General features: G+C 39.0%; 1 protein-coding gene across 6 annotated transcripts in view; it reads right to left on the reverse strand.

Annotated features, from left to right (window-relative positions):
• cfap46 (cilia and flagella associated protein 46) overlaps positions 1–12,621 on the reverse strand; it is a 69,553-nt gene extending 56,932 nt beyond the window's left edge. For 5 of the 6 annotated variants that reach the window (XM_028603723.1, XM_028603722.1, XM_028603721.1 and 2 more), the window contains exons 1-13: positions 12,220–12,621; positions 11,967–12,088; positions 11,251–11,382; positions 10,817–10,881; positions 9,746–9,910; positions 9,102–9,225; positions 6,599–6,693; positions 5,407–5,577; positions 5,131–5,230; positions 4,493–4,591; positions 3,819–4,009; positions 3,029–3,254; positions 2,535–2,652 (exon numbers count right to left, since the gene is read on the reverse strand). In XM_028603723.1, the coding sequence (XP_028459524.1) occupies positions 2,535–2,652; positions 3,029–3,254; positions 3,819–4,009; positions 4,493–4,591; positions 5,131–5,230; positions 5,407–5,577; positions 6,599–6,693; positions 9,102–9,225; positions 9,746–9,910; positions 10,817–10,881; positions 11,251–11,382; positions 11,967–12,088; positions 12,220–12,268 (1,657 nt within the window). In that variant the 5' untranslated portion in view covers positions 12,269–12,621. The remainder of the gene's footprint in view (positions 1–2,534; positions 2,653–3,028; positions 3,255–3,818; positions 4,010–4,492; positions 4,592–5,130; positions 5,231–5,406; positions 5,578–6,598; positions 6,694–9,101; positions 9,226–9,745; positions 9,911–10,816; positions 10,882–11,250; positions 11,383–11,966; positions 12,089–12,219) is intronic. The other variant, XM_028603724.1, reaches the window with a different exon arrangement.
• Positions 12,622–13,529: the final 908 nt, after the last annotated feature.

A 13,529-nucleotide genomic window follows, 5' to 3' on the forward strand; every position in this document is an offset into this window, starting at 1 on the left:
ATATATATAAATATATATATATATATATAATTTTAATCAATACAATTTTTCATCTAGTTTGCATATCAAAATCTTTAGTCATTCTTTTACACAAACCCTTGGGCCTAAATGATTGTCTTTAATTCATAGAAAATTGAATACATGTGCACCAATATACATAGTGAGAATGTTATCCTTTTGTGGACGTTACAAAATGATTATTAGTTCGTAGTTGTACGTAAAAGAAAACTAATACAAGGGACTCTTTCATTTTCACACAAGGGACAACATTACCAACTCTTTCAAACAGGGATGTTACTGACTGACTGTAATCCGATTAGACATGAAGGACCAAAAACAGAACTCAAAGAAGCATGTTCCAGATTTTTATTCAGAGCAGTCTCCAGCAACAGGGGTATTTGTTTTATGGACTGAATCATAAATAGAAGTCTGGAACTTTGACTGAAGTGTTTTAAATAAGCAAAATGCTCCAGTGCCTGTGTGCTCACCCTAAGAATACCCACTCATGCACACACATCTCGTTGATGAGCATCTGAGTAAAAATACAAAATTGTGGCAACAATACATGCTACAATTAATTAAACCTCCTCTCAAGGGATACTTGGTGTGTGGCTTTGAAGCTCCAAACACAATGGTTAACTGTCATCATCTGGGGAGGCTTGAGGTTTAAGAAGCAAGAGGTGCCCCTACAGACCGAACCTTTGTTGAGTTCTTTCCTGGCTTATTAAGACTGCTGAATGTTCATTTGATGCTGTGTACCAAGGAGCCTGGAATAAGTCTGAGATCAAAGGCCCTTCCACAGTTCAGGCCCCTCTGTTGCATGATCTACTGCACACAGTTGATATGGCTTTGCAGCGAGCTCCATTGGAAGACATCCTGATTCTCTGAGACATTTTAAAAAGTTTACCACTGCCAATGAAAGACCTTCTGTCCAGACTTGAAGAACAATGGACAAATTTGCAAAAGACAGTGCGCATTAATTTTGTTCTATGGCGTTCATTCAATTTGCATTCAAAATGCGTATAAATCAGTGCCTGCTTTACTGAGACAGCAGCCCATTACACAATCAGCACAAAGGACTGCAGGTGCATTCTGCAAGTAAAGGCCCTGACACACCAACCTGATTATCGGCCATCGGACAGTCTGGCGAGGTCAGTGACTCGAGTCTGTTCGGTGTGTTCCATGCCGTCGTCAGTCGGAGGAGCCATCGGATTTGACATGTTGAATTGGAAGGCAGGCAGTCGGACTCAATGACCAATCTGATTGGTGGAGTGCTAACCTGGAAATGACGAGCGGGATGAGCGTGACTAGAGTCTCTCAAAATCTGACGAAAATCTTTTAAACTGACCTTTGTTGAGCTGAAATCAAGACAGATTCAGCAACTGCATGTCCTATTTCTCGCTTAAAACGTTTTAGAAACACGTTTTGGTGAACTATTTTCGTAAAATATGAGATCGTATTCCGTCTTTGAAATTCGGGAGAAGCCAGACCCATGTGACGTGTTCATCCAATCAGCTGCCGGTTTTAATTTTTTGCCGACAATACAGATTAGCGCCGCCTGCAGAATCTACGCTCAAGTTGTCGTCGCTTTGGCGTGTTCCAAGGCACTTTTTTGACCAACTCGGGGAGGAGTCAGTCCGACTGCCTTTTCTGCCGAAGGTCGGCCATCTGGTTGGTGTGTCAGAGCCTTTAAAGGAGTGCTAAGTCGGCGCAGAACAGTGGGATTTATCTGAGATCACTGAGCTCAGAAAAGATATTATAAAGTAGTCATGCTGCATTGAAATTCATCAAACAAGATTTATATAATATTTATCTGTGCAACAGTTCAACACCTAAGAGCAATGATTGTTGCTGAATAATAAATGAATAATTTATAATATCTCCTGATCTGTAAGCCTATTAACATTAATGCAACAGGACTCATTAAATTAAACTTCAAAGAAAATGACAAAAAACAATGTACCAAAATCACTTCAGTGAGTGCAGAGATAGCTAAAAAAGAAAAGCTGAGAGAGAGAGAGAGAGAGAGAGAGAGAGAGAGAGAGAGAGAGAGAGAGAGAGAGGGCTGCGTGGGACCGAGCAGCTGCTTCAACAGAAGCTTAAAACAGAGCAGGTGGAGAAAATGTACACCGTAAAATGTACACCATAAGATTAGAAGCCTAAAGTAATTTTACAGTTGACCAAATGTTAAGTTCAAGTATAATGAGCACAAAAACACCAGTGCTTGCCCAAACATAGTTTGATGCCATAGAGTAGTCAGATACTTATCATATGTTCTTGTTCCTCCCTTAAATGTATTTGCATAAAGGAGAAATGTGCACTTTTACCCAGATAAGAGGTATCTCGGGTATATGCTTCCAGGCCAGTAAACTAAATCAAAAGTGTGATTGCAGGTGCAGATACAAGGTGGAAAAAGCTGAGTAAATATGGATGTGTGTTTCAAGCTATCCCAACAATCTTGCAAAAAGGAAATGCCTTAAGAAAATGATATTGGGTCTTAGTGAAAACTGAAAGCAAAGAAGAGAAATCTGTACTTTTGGAGGTGTTGTCAGCATCCAGCACCATCTGGAAATCATCAGGGGCCAAAAGGAGACCCACAGCAACCAGGATGGGACGAATGTCTGTCCTTTCTTGGGGCTGCATGTCTCTGGCCTGAGAAAGAGAAGGAAGGGTTAGATCAGAAATACCTGTTGCCATGGCTTAAATACTCTAAGTAGGCACACTCTATGTCACCCCTGTGACTTCAAGTCCAACGCCATACACAAAAAAACTGAATGTATATCTTATGGCGTACAAATTACACTTACTCTTGTCTCATTGAACCTGCACACTGCATGTGAGTTAATTGTTAAAATGATTTGACTTTAAACCCCAAAAATCTTGCAACAGCTAAGTTCTGGGGAAAAGGATGCTATTCTCCTTCACTGTACCTATGTATGATTGCTGTTGATAAGCCAAGTATGTGTATGCGTAAAAGTCTTGACTTGTTAAGTTTTTAAGAACTGTCTGACACAGATGGGCTGACAACCTGCTGCATAAGCATAGCGGCTTTGTCCTCGGTCCGGGTGGGCGTTTGGTAGAGGGTCCCTCTGAGCTGCAGGAGGCGGAAAGCAGATGACAGGCGTTCTCGTTGTGTCCCGTTATCCAGCAGCATAGCTTTCTGAAGGTGAGTCAAAGAAGCCTCAAGGCACCCGTCCTCCTCTTCAATAACTGCCAGCTCTGAGTGGACTTGACAGCGCATCTCCAGCAACATACTGTGAAAATAGTCAACAAACGCTTCCACCATAAACTAATACATTAAAAATGAATACAAATATGTAGGTCTCATAACATAATTTAAAATAGGGAGATAGTAATGACATGTACTTATGTCATCTGGAAAAATACCTAAAGTTTGGCTTTCAGTAATTGTAACAAAATACAACAGAGAAGAAACTTGACAAAATGAAAGCCTTACAATAAATCCTCATATTAGCATTTCTCTTGATCCAAATGTCAAACTATTACTGCACTTTTGAAAAGAAGCTATAAATTACACTCAGACTCTGCATTAACTCAAAAACCAAGGAAGATTATGAAAACTATACATTATTGCATCTAATGCACAGGTTGCATAAGTTGAGCTAAAATATAACACACACACAATACCATGCTGTTTGATGTCTGACTGTAAAATAGCCACTTTTTTGATAAACTAAGCTACAGAGCATAGCCAAACATATGTCCAGTGAAGTGCAAACAACAATAAAAAAAATGGAAAAGCACCGAGACATTCACACATAACAAAGTATCATGATGAATTTAAAGAAGCTGGAAACCTTTGCATGTCTTCCATTACTTGGGCCACCCTGAGCAGAGGTGTCTTGATACGTTTCCTGAGGTTGTGCTGCAAGAGGGGCAGACAGAGGCTCCACTGGGTAGCACACACTGTCTGCATGGCCTGAGGGTCCCCCTCCCTCACTGCAGTCTGCAGCCACTGATCCAGCTTGCTAATATCCTTCAGCCGGGCCTGTGGGATAACAACTACAGATTCAAAGTCTCTCCTGTGGCAAAGACAGCAAAACACTTCTATCATTTGGCAAGTATACTTGGATTGAATTGGATTGAGTAGGTGGTGCCAATTTTTTAAATGTGACAGTTTTCACAACAAAATAATATGTACAAAATGAGATGACATGGTCCTACTTCCTTCAACTTTTTTTTTTCTTGTCAGAGAGGAAACATTCTTGAAGATATATTGGGGTGAAATATATGATAATTAAACTTCTTCACTGAAACAATAACTGATGAAGCGCTTCTAGATGGGTTAGCAGTTCTAAAGGCAGGGACACCAATTCAAGTGAAAAAAGATTTCTGGATTTACTGCTTTTAAACAAAGAATGTGATTACAGAAAATATTATTGAACAGTTAATCAAGACTTTGCCAAAGGGTCCACTGCCTGCATAACATGCGGCAGAAACACATTGCTCATAATTCAGACTGATTGAGCACCTCCACGCTGGATTTGGAATAGTCGTTCATCTTTGCCTCTCTCTTCAGGAGGTTATTCTCACAGTTGATACATTCCATTATTATGCGTTGGCCAATACTCTAAAAAGACAATGACATATACATGGCATTTCAAGAGTCAGCGTTCAGCAATGCATGCAAGAGAGGATGACACATTTACAACTAAGTAGGCATATTTTATGCCAAAAGTTCTTCAGAATCAGAATCAGAAGATTCATTGTCATTGTGCAAAATGAACAACATTTTTAGCAGCAGTTCACCCAGTATTATGAATCTAAATCTAAAAGACAAGAAATAAATAGTATAACCCAGAACATGCAATGTTTCTAATTATGTCATAATTTCACTTATGAGAGAAAAGTGGCACATTTTTGAAAATACTACACACCTTTCTATAAAATAAATTCTACATTGCTGACAGTAATCAAAAATGCATCAACCTCTTTAGCTCTTAGACATGAGCTCAGCTAATCAATCTCATCTATTGTCAAGAGCCTACTTAAAATGGGATGTCAAAACACCATGCACACATTTGTATGTTTCTTCAGTATAATATGTACAGTTGTACAGCACGTAGCCACGCTACTGCCTGAGGTTTCAAGAGAATACCGGACACTCACAGCCACTCCCGCCGACTTTAGCTCTTTCAAACAGTCATGAGCTAATTCCTGATGCTTCACTTGCAAGGCCAGCAGAGCCAACTCCAGGAGGAAGGCAACTCTGCAAATCCCAGATAAAACATAATTTATACAATCCACAACACTTTAGTACAGTAATCTGAGCCATGCCCTTGGGATATTCATATGTGGTAGTGGGAGATTTAGGAAAAGGACAGGGAGCAACAAAGGTAAGCTTGTTGGATAGGAGATTTGGTTAGGACACTTTGGGTCACAGACCTGTCAGCTGGTTGGATGGGTGTTGGGCTCTGAAGAGGACTGGAGTTCACAGTCGTAGCAGATGCTTTGGTACAATCCATTAGAAGATGAAAAATCTGCTGAAGCTGCTCTTTTGTTGGCTCATCCTCATTTATTTTTTCCAAACTGCTACAAAACACACAAAAAACCTGTCTGTGTACAATAATGTACAAAGACAGCATCCAAAAGTATGCATGCATCCGAACAGTGCATAAACCTTAGGCAAAATAACCTATATGATGCTGATGATGGCTGGGTCAGATTGAGTCATGCTGCCGACCTTTATAGCTGAACTGAAGAGCCATAAGGAGCTTTGACATGTTGAATACATGCCTGCAGAAAGGGGGTGGGGGCTGGGACTGGGTTTGTATTATGCCACACAAGAAGCCATGTTACTATATCATTACTGTAGGCAGGCATCCAGATAAACTTGCCCACTTTTTTCTTCTTCTATTTTTTCTCTTAGTGTCTTACATTTCTGCTCCTTAATATGTGTGTGTGTACTGTAAATAGTAGCACAATTGGGATGTATGCAAACTTATTGTGTATTTACTTGCATATATTTTCTATTATTATTTTTTGTATTTCGTATGGGGGGGAATCAGTCGGTGTTCGAGTAGTTAGGCATGGGAGTATTATGTGCATCTGTGAATGTATTTTGTGTTTTTTGTATAACTGTTTTAAGGATGCCCTCAAAAATGAGATGATTCATCTCAAAGGTTATGCTTCTAATAAATACTCTATATCACTATGGGATGCCACAGGCTGGATCAACTTTTTTTTTTGCTTGTAGCACTTCCACGTTAGCTGAAAGCATACAACCTTCATGATCAAAAATGCATCAATATCCCACTTTAGGTCCTACAGCTTAAGAAAACATGGTATAGTATATCAAAAATTATACTTTACAGTACATGTACAAAATACAGAATGGTAAAACTCTGACCAACAAAAGCAAACAATCAAGCAAGCAATAAAGAATTTTCTTCCAAATACTATTTTGCCTTCATAATGAAAGGCGATCGAAGTATGTTTGTCGGAGTACAACTTCTTCATCTTAACTGCAGATAGATGAAATGTGCTTTCATCACGACAGCACAAAAACAATGCTTTCTGGTAAACAAATCCTCCAGCAATTTCAGAGCAGAAAAAAAAAATAAGAAAATGTCCTTACTTTTTAAATTCTTGTATTTTGTAAATGACTGCTAAGGTAGTACACTGGCTGCTCATTTCAACGAGGACATCCCTCTCTGTCAGCTTGTGTTGTACCTAAGAAGTGAAGAGTAAAGTTAGAAGTTAATCTTTATTTATCACCCCAAAATCTTACACTAAAAGGTCTACTTAATTTTTTTTAACTCCATTAACTGCAAGAAAATTAGTCCACCGACAGCTGGTGTCCAGTATAGGGAAGGGGTACATTTTATAAATAGGTTCAGGTTAACAATGGGTTACACCTAGGGTCACGGTGAAAGTAGAGATAAAGTCAGGACTCTGGTTATCTATGGAGATGTAATAAAGATGCAAGTATTGGCTGTTAGTCAAGTATCATCTTAGTCAAGTGTAATCTTTCACCAGTGTTTTTGTTGTTGCTGTTGACATTCCTAATGATGCAAATAAAAAAAAATGCACCACAGGAATACATTACTTTTTTTTTTTTTTCTTGTGTAGCATAAAGGGACTACATCTGCATTTCGTTATGCAACCCTGTGTTGTACAATGACAATATAGGAACCTTGAACTACTTTTAATGTGTTAGTCACAATAGTACATCAACACTTTCCCATGATAACCAAGTATTTACATACTGTATCTCACAAAGGTGAGTACACCCCTCACATTTTAGTAAATATTTCATTATATCTTTTAATGGGACAACACTGAAGAAATGACACTTTGCTACAATGTAAATTATTAAGTTTACAGCTTGTATAACAGTGTAAATGTGCTGTCCCCTCAAAATGACTCAACATACAGCCATTAATGTCTAAACCGTTGGCAACAAAAGTCAGTACACCCCTATGTTAAATTCCCATAGAGGCAGGCAGATTTTTATTTTTAAAGGCCAGTTATTTCATGGATCCAGGATACTATGCATCCTGATAAAGTTCCCATCACATGCCCTTCACCATACCTAGAGATTGGCATGGGGTACTTTCCATAAAATCATCTCTCAATGCAAATCAAACTAGCTATTAGGCTAACTGACATAAAACCATGGCAATCTCTAGGTATGGTGAAGGGTATGTCATGATGGGGGCACATTTTAATTCCAAAGACCAAGGGAACTTTATCAGGATGCATAGTATCCTGGATCCATGAAATAACTGTCCTTTAAAAATAAAAATCTGCCTGCCTCTATGGGAATTTAACATAGGGGTGTACTGACTTTTGTTGCCAGCGGTTTAGACATTAATGGCTATGTTGAGTTATTTTGAGGGGACTGCATATTTACACTGTTATACAAGCTGTAAACTTAATACTTAATACAACACTCAGTGTTGTCCCATTAAAAGATATAATGAAATATTTACTAAAATGTGAGGGGTGTACTCACTTTTGTGAGATACTGTATTTGGTGATTTTTAGCACTATATTCAGACACATTGATAGATTAAATGGCAGCTTTTTCCTGCATATCGGAGGTTTAAGCTAGTGCTGAAACGGTAAATCACCAGCACCCAAACGTCTTTGAATTTCAGCAGTCTCATACACAGCGGCATTCAAAATCACAACGGTTGTGAAGCTAGCGCTAACGGGATCTTGGTTTTACTGTCCAGATTCAAGCTGGTTGTACCAGACTCTTCTGTAACCGTGCTGCCCCGGGGACCGGCGGCGAACCGTACAGGAGTAACAGCACGCATGAACTGTAAGACCACCTTTTCATGTGGACTTTGGCACAGATTATTTTCACACTAAAGAAATGAAGGGGACTTTTGGGTCAACTGTACAAGGATCCAGGCCCAGGTCCCTGATGTAAAAGCCCCCTCACTGTGTTACATTCCATTATATTTTTTATATTTCGAATGGTCACCTGTCACCATTTTCCTTTACATTAATAAAGATCTTTCCACCATAAACGTGTGCATAAAACTTTCTCAGAATGCAGGAAATGAAGTGTCAATGCACAAAACTTCCTGGGCGCAGACCCCGAGACCCCCCACTTAATGTGTGTCCCCCCAATGGCCCATTCTGACCAAAGAAAAACTCAGAATGCTCTTTAGTGGGTTCAGACAAAAAAACTGTTTTACGCTAAAAAAACACTCTAAATATAATTGTGTTATACTGTATGCCACAAAGGTTAGAACAAAGCTTATCTTATTTAGTGAAACATGTACATTCTGGACATACATGGTTTTCAATGGATATGTTAACTCCTGAAATAAATGTATATGTTTATTTATAAATAAATAAACAAAATTCCTTAATCTTTATCATTTTAGTAAGTCACAAAGAAATGTTGTTTACTGGGCGCCCGGTTAGCTCACGTGGTAGAGCAGGCACCCATATATAGAGGTTTACTCCTCGACACAGCGACCCCGGGTTTGACTCCGACCTGCGGCCCTTTGCTGCATGTCATTCTCTCCTCTTTCCTGTCTTCAGCTGTCTTATCAAAATAAAGGCTGAAAATTGCCAAAAGATTATCTTTAAAAAAAAAAAAAAAAAAAAATGTTGTTTACCAGTATTGTAAAGAGTCTTGGGTAAAGATGTGGGGTATGTGACTTGATGAATTCTTCTGTAACTTTGGCAAAACCTGCAGCATCGTCCATTTTCCCACAGTCCATAAGACATTTGATAAGATGCCTGAAGAGAAACAGAGTGCAAATGAGACTGATACTATTTCAGTGTGAAAGAACAGTGTTTTGCAATGATTACTAGGATTTTCTACAACATATGGACATTGATCATGATGTTGAGTTTTACTACACCAGTGTCCCCAGCACTATACCAAGTTCCCAGTTTATTACTGTGAATGAATGAATTTCAGACATAATGTACCCGATCCTATTAACTAACCCTGGCTAACTGTATCACTGACATCACTGTATGGAAGGTACATATTGCCTCTGAATAAAGATAAACTAACATTTGAGCCTGAAGCGTCATGGGAGAACATGAACAGCTTACATTAGAAAAGATTCTCCACTCCATTAAGAAGAATAAGGCAATACATTAACTAGGAACCAGAAAGCTGTGGTCACACATGGACTGCTGGTTAATTAGCCCTGTGCCTCATCCCCATGAATCCAACATGAGACTGGACAGAATCAGGACTGGTTTTATTCATAAAGAAGAACTGAGAGAGCATTGCAGGGTCACTTGCATCATGAGTTCAGCCCTCCAGCTGTGGTCCTGGTCTGCCACCTCCTCCAGACTTTGAACCACCTGTCTAAGGGAGGGGACAAGGTGGAGGCATCGCCCTGGCTGCAGAAGAGGATACACTGACTGGAAGTATAGCACTGAGGCATTGAACACTATGAAGTGGTATCTGTAAGAAACCACATGCAAAATATGTTGAGAACACTGAATTATTTATATGATGCCCATGCAGGCCATTTCATCTCTTAGTACAACTCAATTCTGACCATGTGTCTCTGTATGGAGAGGTTCTGTGAATTGCAAATGTGTGTGTGGATTAACCATCGTCCAATGAGCCTCAGGAGAGCATCATGTATACGGCTTTCTACGTAAAATGAGGAAAATTTATGAATTCAAGGCACTATTTTAGAAGAAAGTGTGTGAACAGGCTATTTGAGTGCTGCTAATTTATTCACCAGAGAGTGTGTTGCACATTAGTCTGGGCTGGACGTATTAAATATGTATTCCCCTTAGTGTTAATTGGAATTGCTCATTGAGCTCTTTTATTGACAGGTTATGAGTTCATTAGCGAAGAGATTCAGCGCTAATTGCTCTCAAAGGCTAAACCGCTATCACATCTTTCAGAGCAAGGAACAACAGAATTTATCTTTTACAATTTATAATATTACATCTATATTCATCATGCTTTTCGTCCTGCTCACAGATACATCCAGTCAGCTGTTAAATTTAGAAGAAAACATGCTGAATATCATCCAGCTGTGAATAAGGGGCTGGGGTGAAGCATGAAAAATAATGTTATATTTCAACAATGTTCTTTTCAAATCAAACCTTCATGTCCCAGAATATATTGTATGCAGCAGACTGAACCACCATAACCTATCATAGCTAAAAAAAAATAAAAAACTCTCTGTTGAGAATATATCACTTTTATTGTGTATCTTTCGAGGTGCACATTAGCACTATAATGGCAAATGCCAAACAATAACAGAGATGATAAACTGTACATGCCATAAATGGGTCAAATTTCTTGACACAGTTGACACAAAGCCAAGCGCACTTCTGAGAGCTAACATACCTTGGTTCATGCTTTGAAATTTCAATTGCTTTAAGAAAATAAAGCACAGCCTCTTCAAAGTCTTCCTGAAATAGAAAATAATGCAAAAGGGGAAGTGAGACCTTGTCACTTCATGCAAACATACAAAGATCAGACAAACCAACTATTCAATAAAGACCACAGTTTGATAAAATACCAAGGAATAACTTGTAAATAGACAAAGACCATTATATATTATATATACCTTTAAGAATCACATTGTGGAAAAATAGTTCTTTACGAAGCTAGAACATCTCCTTTTCTTGTGTTTATAAGTAAAGTATATCTCTACAGTAGTGTGTGTGTGTGTGTGTGTGTGTGTGTGTGTGTGTGTGTGTGTGTGTGTGTGTGATTGGCAAAGACACACAAATACACACAACCCCCTTGAAGAGATGTGCCCAATTTACTGTCCTCACCACACTCCCAGTTGCCGGTGGAGACTTCAGCTGGCCCTGGCAGAGGTAGGCTCGACACAAAAATTGATTAGCCGGCGGATTCCCTTCAAAGTACATCTTTACACACACTGTGCTTATCTCCAAACAACCCAGCTGAAAAAATAGAAAAGGAGACGCAAAGACACACATGATTACACATGATTGTATATGAACCTAGTGACATCATTTAGAAGTCTATGATGATACTAGTAATTTAATTCCTCTATTGAACTAATATTCAGTAGAATTTGGCAAAAAAACGTCAGGTGCAGTTTAGAGTTAAATGGCAAAAGTGCCAATATCATAATGGCAATGCGCATTGCCATTATGATATTGGCACTTTTGGTATTAAGAGTTATAAGTTGCGTATTACTTGCGTAATTGAAATTAATAATTGTTTGGTCATTTTTTAACAGACCAGACGAAACCAGCCCCTCAATAAAAGCTGTATGTTGTGAACAACACACTAGGAACTCACTGTCTTAGAAATACAGTACGTCCTTTAGCACTCTTGTACTCTTGTCCTTATAGTCACACACTCAACAGATTCAGAGGCTTTTTATCCTGGGGCTGCGACTCATGATGACCTAACGTTATGTCTAAAATCCTTGCTTTGACCCTTCTTAACGTACGCTGGCTAGCTAGCTACATCAACAGGCACATATCACACTGACTCATCCCTTCCTTAAGTCTCTCACCTGCAGAGCTGCTTCTGCACAAACAACGTACAAATCCGGGGAAATGCGAGGAGTTCGTCCACTGGTTCCAGCTACTGCCATGTCCTTAATTAATTGGTAGGCTGACTGCAGAGCTCCAGAGTCTACATAAATAAACGTTACATGACGTTAAACACAGTGAAAGGCATACTTTCCCAACTCGTTAAAACTGTAGGTTAACGTTAATTGCTCCTGAATTGACCTAAATAACGTTAACACGTAGCTAGCTACAAACCTTGTTGTTCCTTTGCCTTGGTGAGATACTGGCGAATATCCAGGTCCATGACAGGAGAAAGTTAACGTTAGCTAATACGTTTAAGCTAAAAATTAGTTGTGTATGTTAGCTAACGTTACCGTAAAATTAAAGTTAATTAGCTAGCTACGACAGACAGTTTAAACGGCAATGTTAGCGCTAACGTTACCCCATTTAAACTGTACAGGTGTCAACAAGAATGCAACATTGTTAAACCGTTAGAAAAGTTAGACGTCCGTACGTTAAATGTGGTGTTAAGGTAAATATGCCACTTATTAGTTTCTTTAACAACCACGTAAACGTTAACCCAGTGTCGACGGAAATTCTCCAAATTCTCCCACCATCCGTGTTTGTAGTTAGAGAGCGTTACTAAGCAACCGAAGACTGGGCTTTAACTACGGTAAACAAATGGGACAAAAAGGGTGAAAACCATAGACAGGTGAAAACAACGTAAAGCTTACGTCGTTTTACGTCGTAAACTATTATATTTAGGTATATATATCATACTAGCGTTTGCTATCAAATCTAGCTAATATACTTGTTTGTCATTAATATGTATGTCACAACTACATTTAAAAATACATTTTCATTTAAAAAGAATATAAACAAAATAAAAAGACTACAATACAAATACTCTCTTCTCTCTCTCTCTCTCTCTCTCTCTCTCTCTCTCTCTCACACACACGCACACACTGTACACACAATAGTCAATGAGAGACACACACACACACACACACACACACACACACACACACACACACACACACACACACACACACACACACACACACACACACACACATAAAAAGCACCTCTTTATGCTTGTGGCCTGCCCAATGCTTCTAAACTTCAAAGTGCATCATTATAAATCAGGCCCCTCAGTGGGCAAACATAATTTACTTGGTCAAACCAAATACTGCTACTGATGTGACAGAGGAGAAAGTAGTGAGGCAAGGCAAACTACAGTGGCTCTCCCTATGATGGACTTGGGGTTTCTAGTTTGAGGTAAAATTTACAGAATCAGGTATTACCTGCCAGAATTTCAAAGCAGCATCGATAGCTCCTCAGTGGCCCTCAAGCAAATGTGTTAAGCAGTTTACCGTGGCATCTGTCTAAATATACAAACAAAGAGAATATTCACCCTTTGGGATTGCGTTAAATGTGAAATATATATTTATTTACTGGAAGATATTTTTCCTCTTGACCTACTTAATGGTTTGAGTTGATGCTTTTATTAGTTAGTTAGTAGTTAGTTTAAAATGTCACAGCTGTCAAAGGAACCACAGTGTTTT

Source organism: Perca flavescens, chromosome 17 (genome assembly GCF_004354835.1).
Source record: "Perca flavescens isolate YP-PL-M2 chromosome 17, PFLA_1.0, whole genome shotgun sequence".
NCBI classification, from domain to species: Eukaryota; Metazoa; Chordata; class Actinopteri; order Perciformes; family Percidae; genus Perca; species Perca flavescens.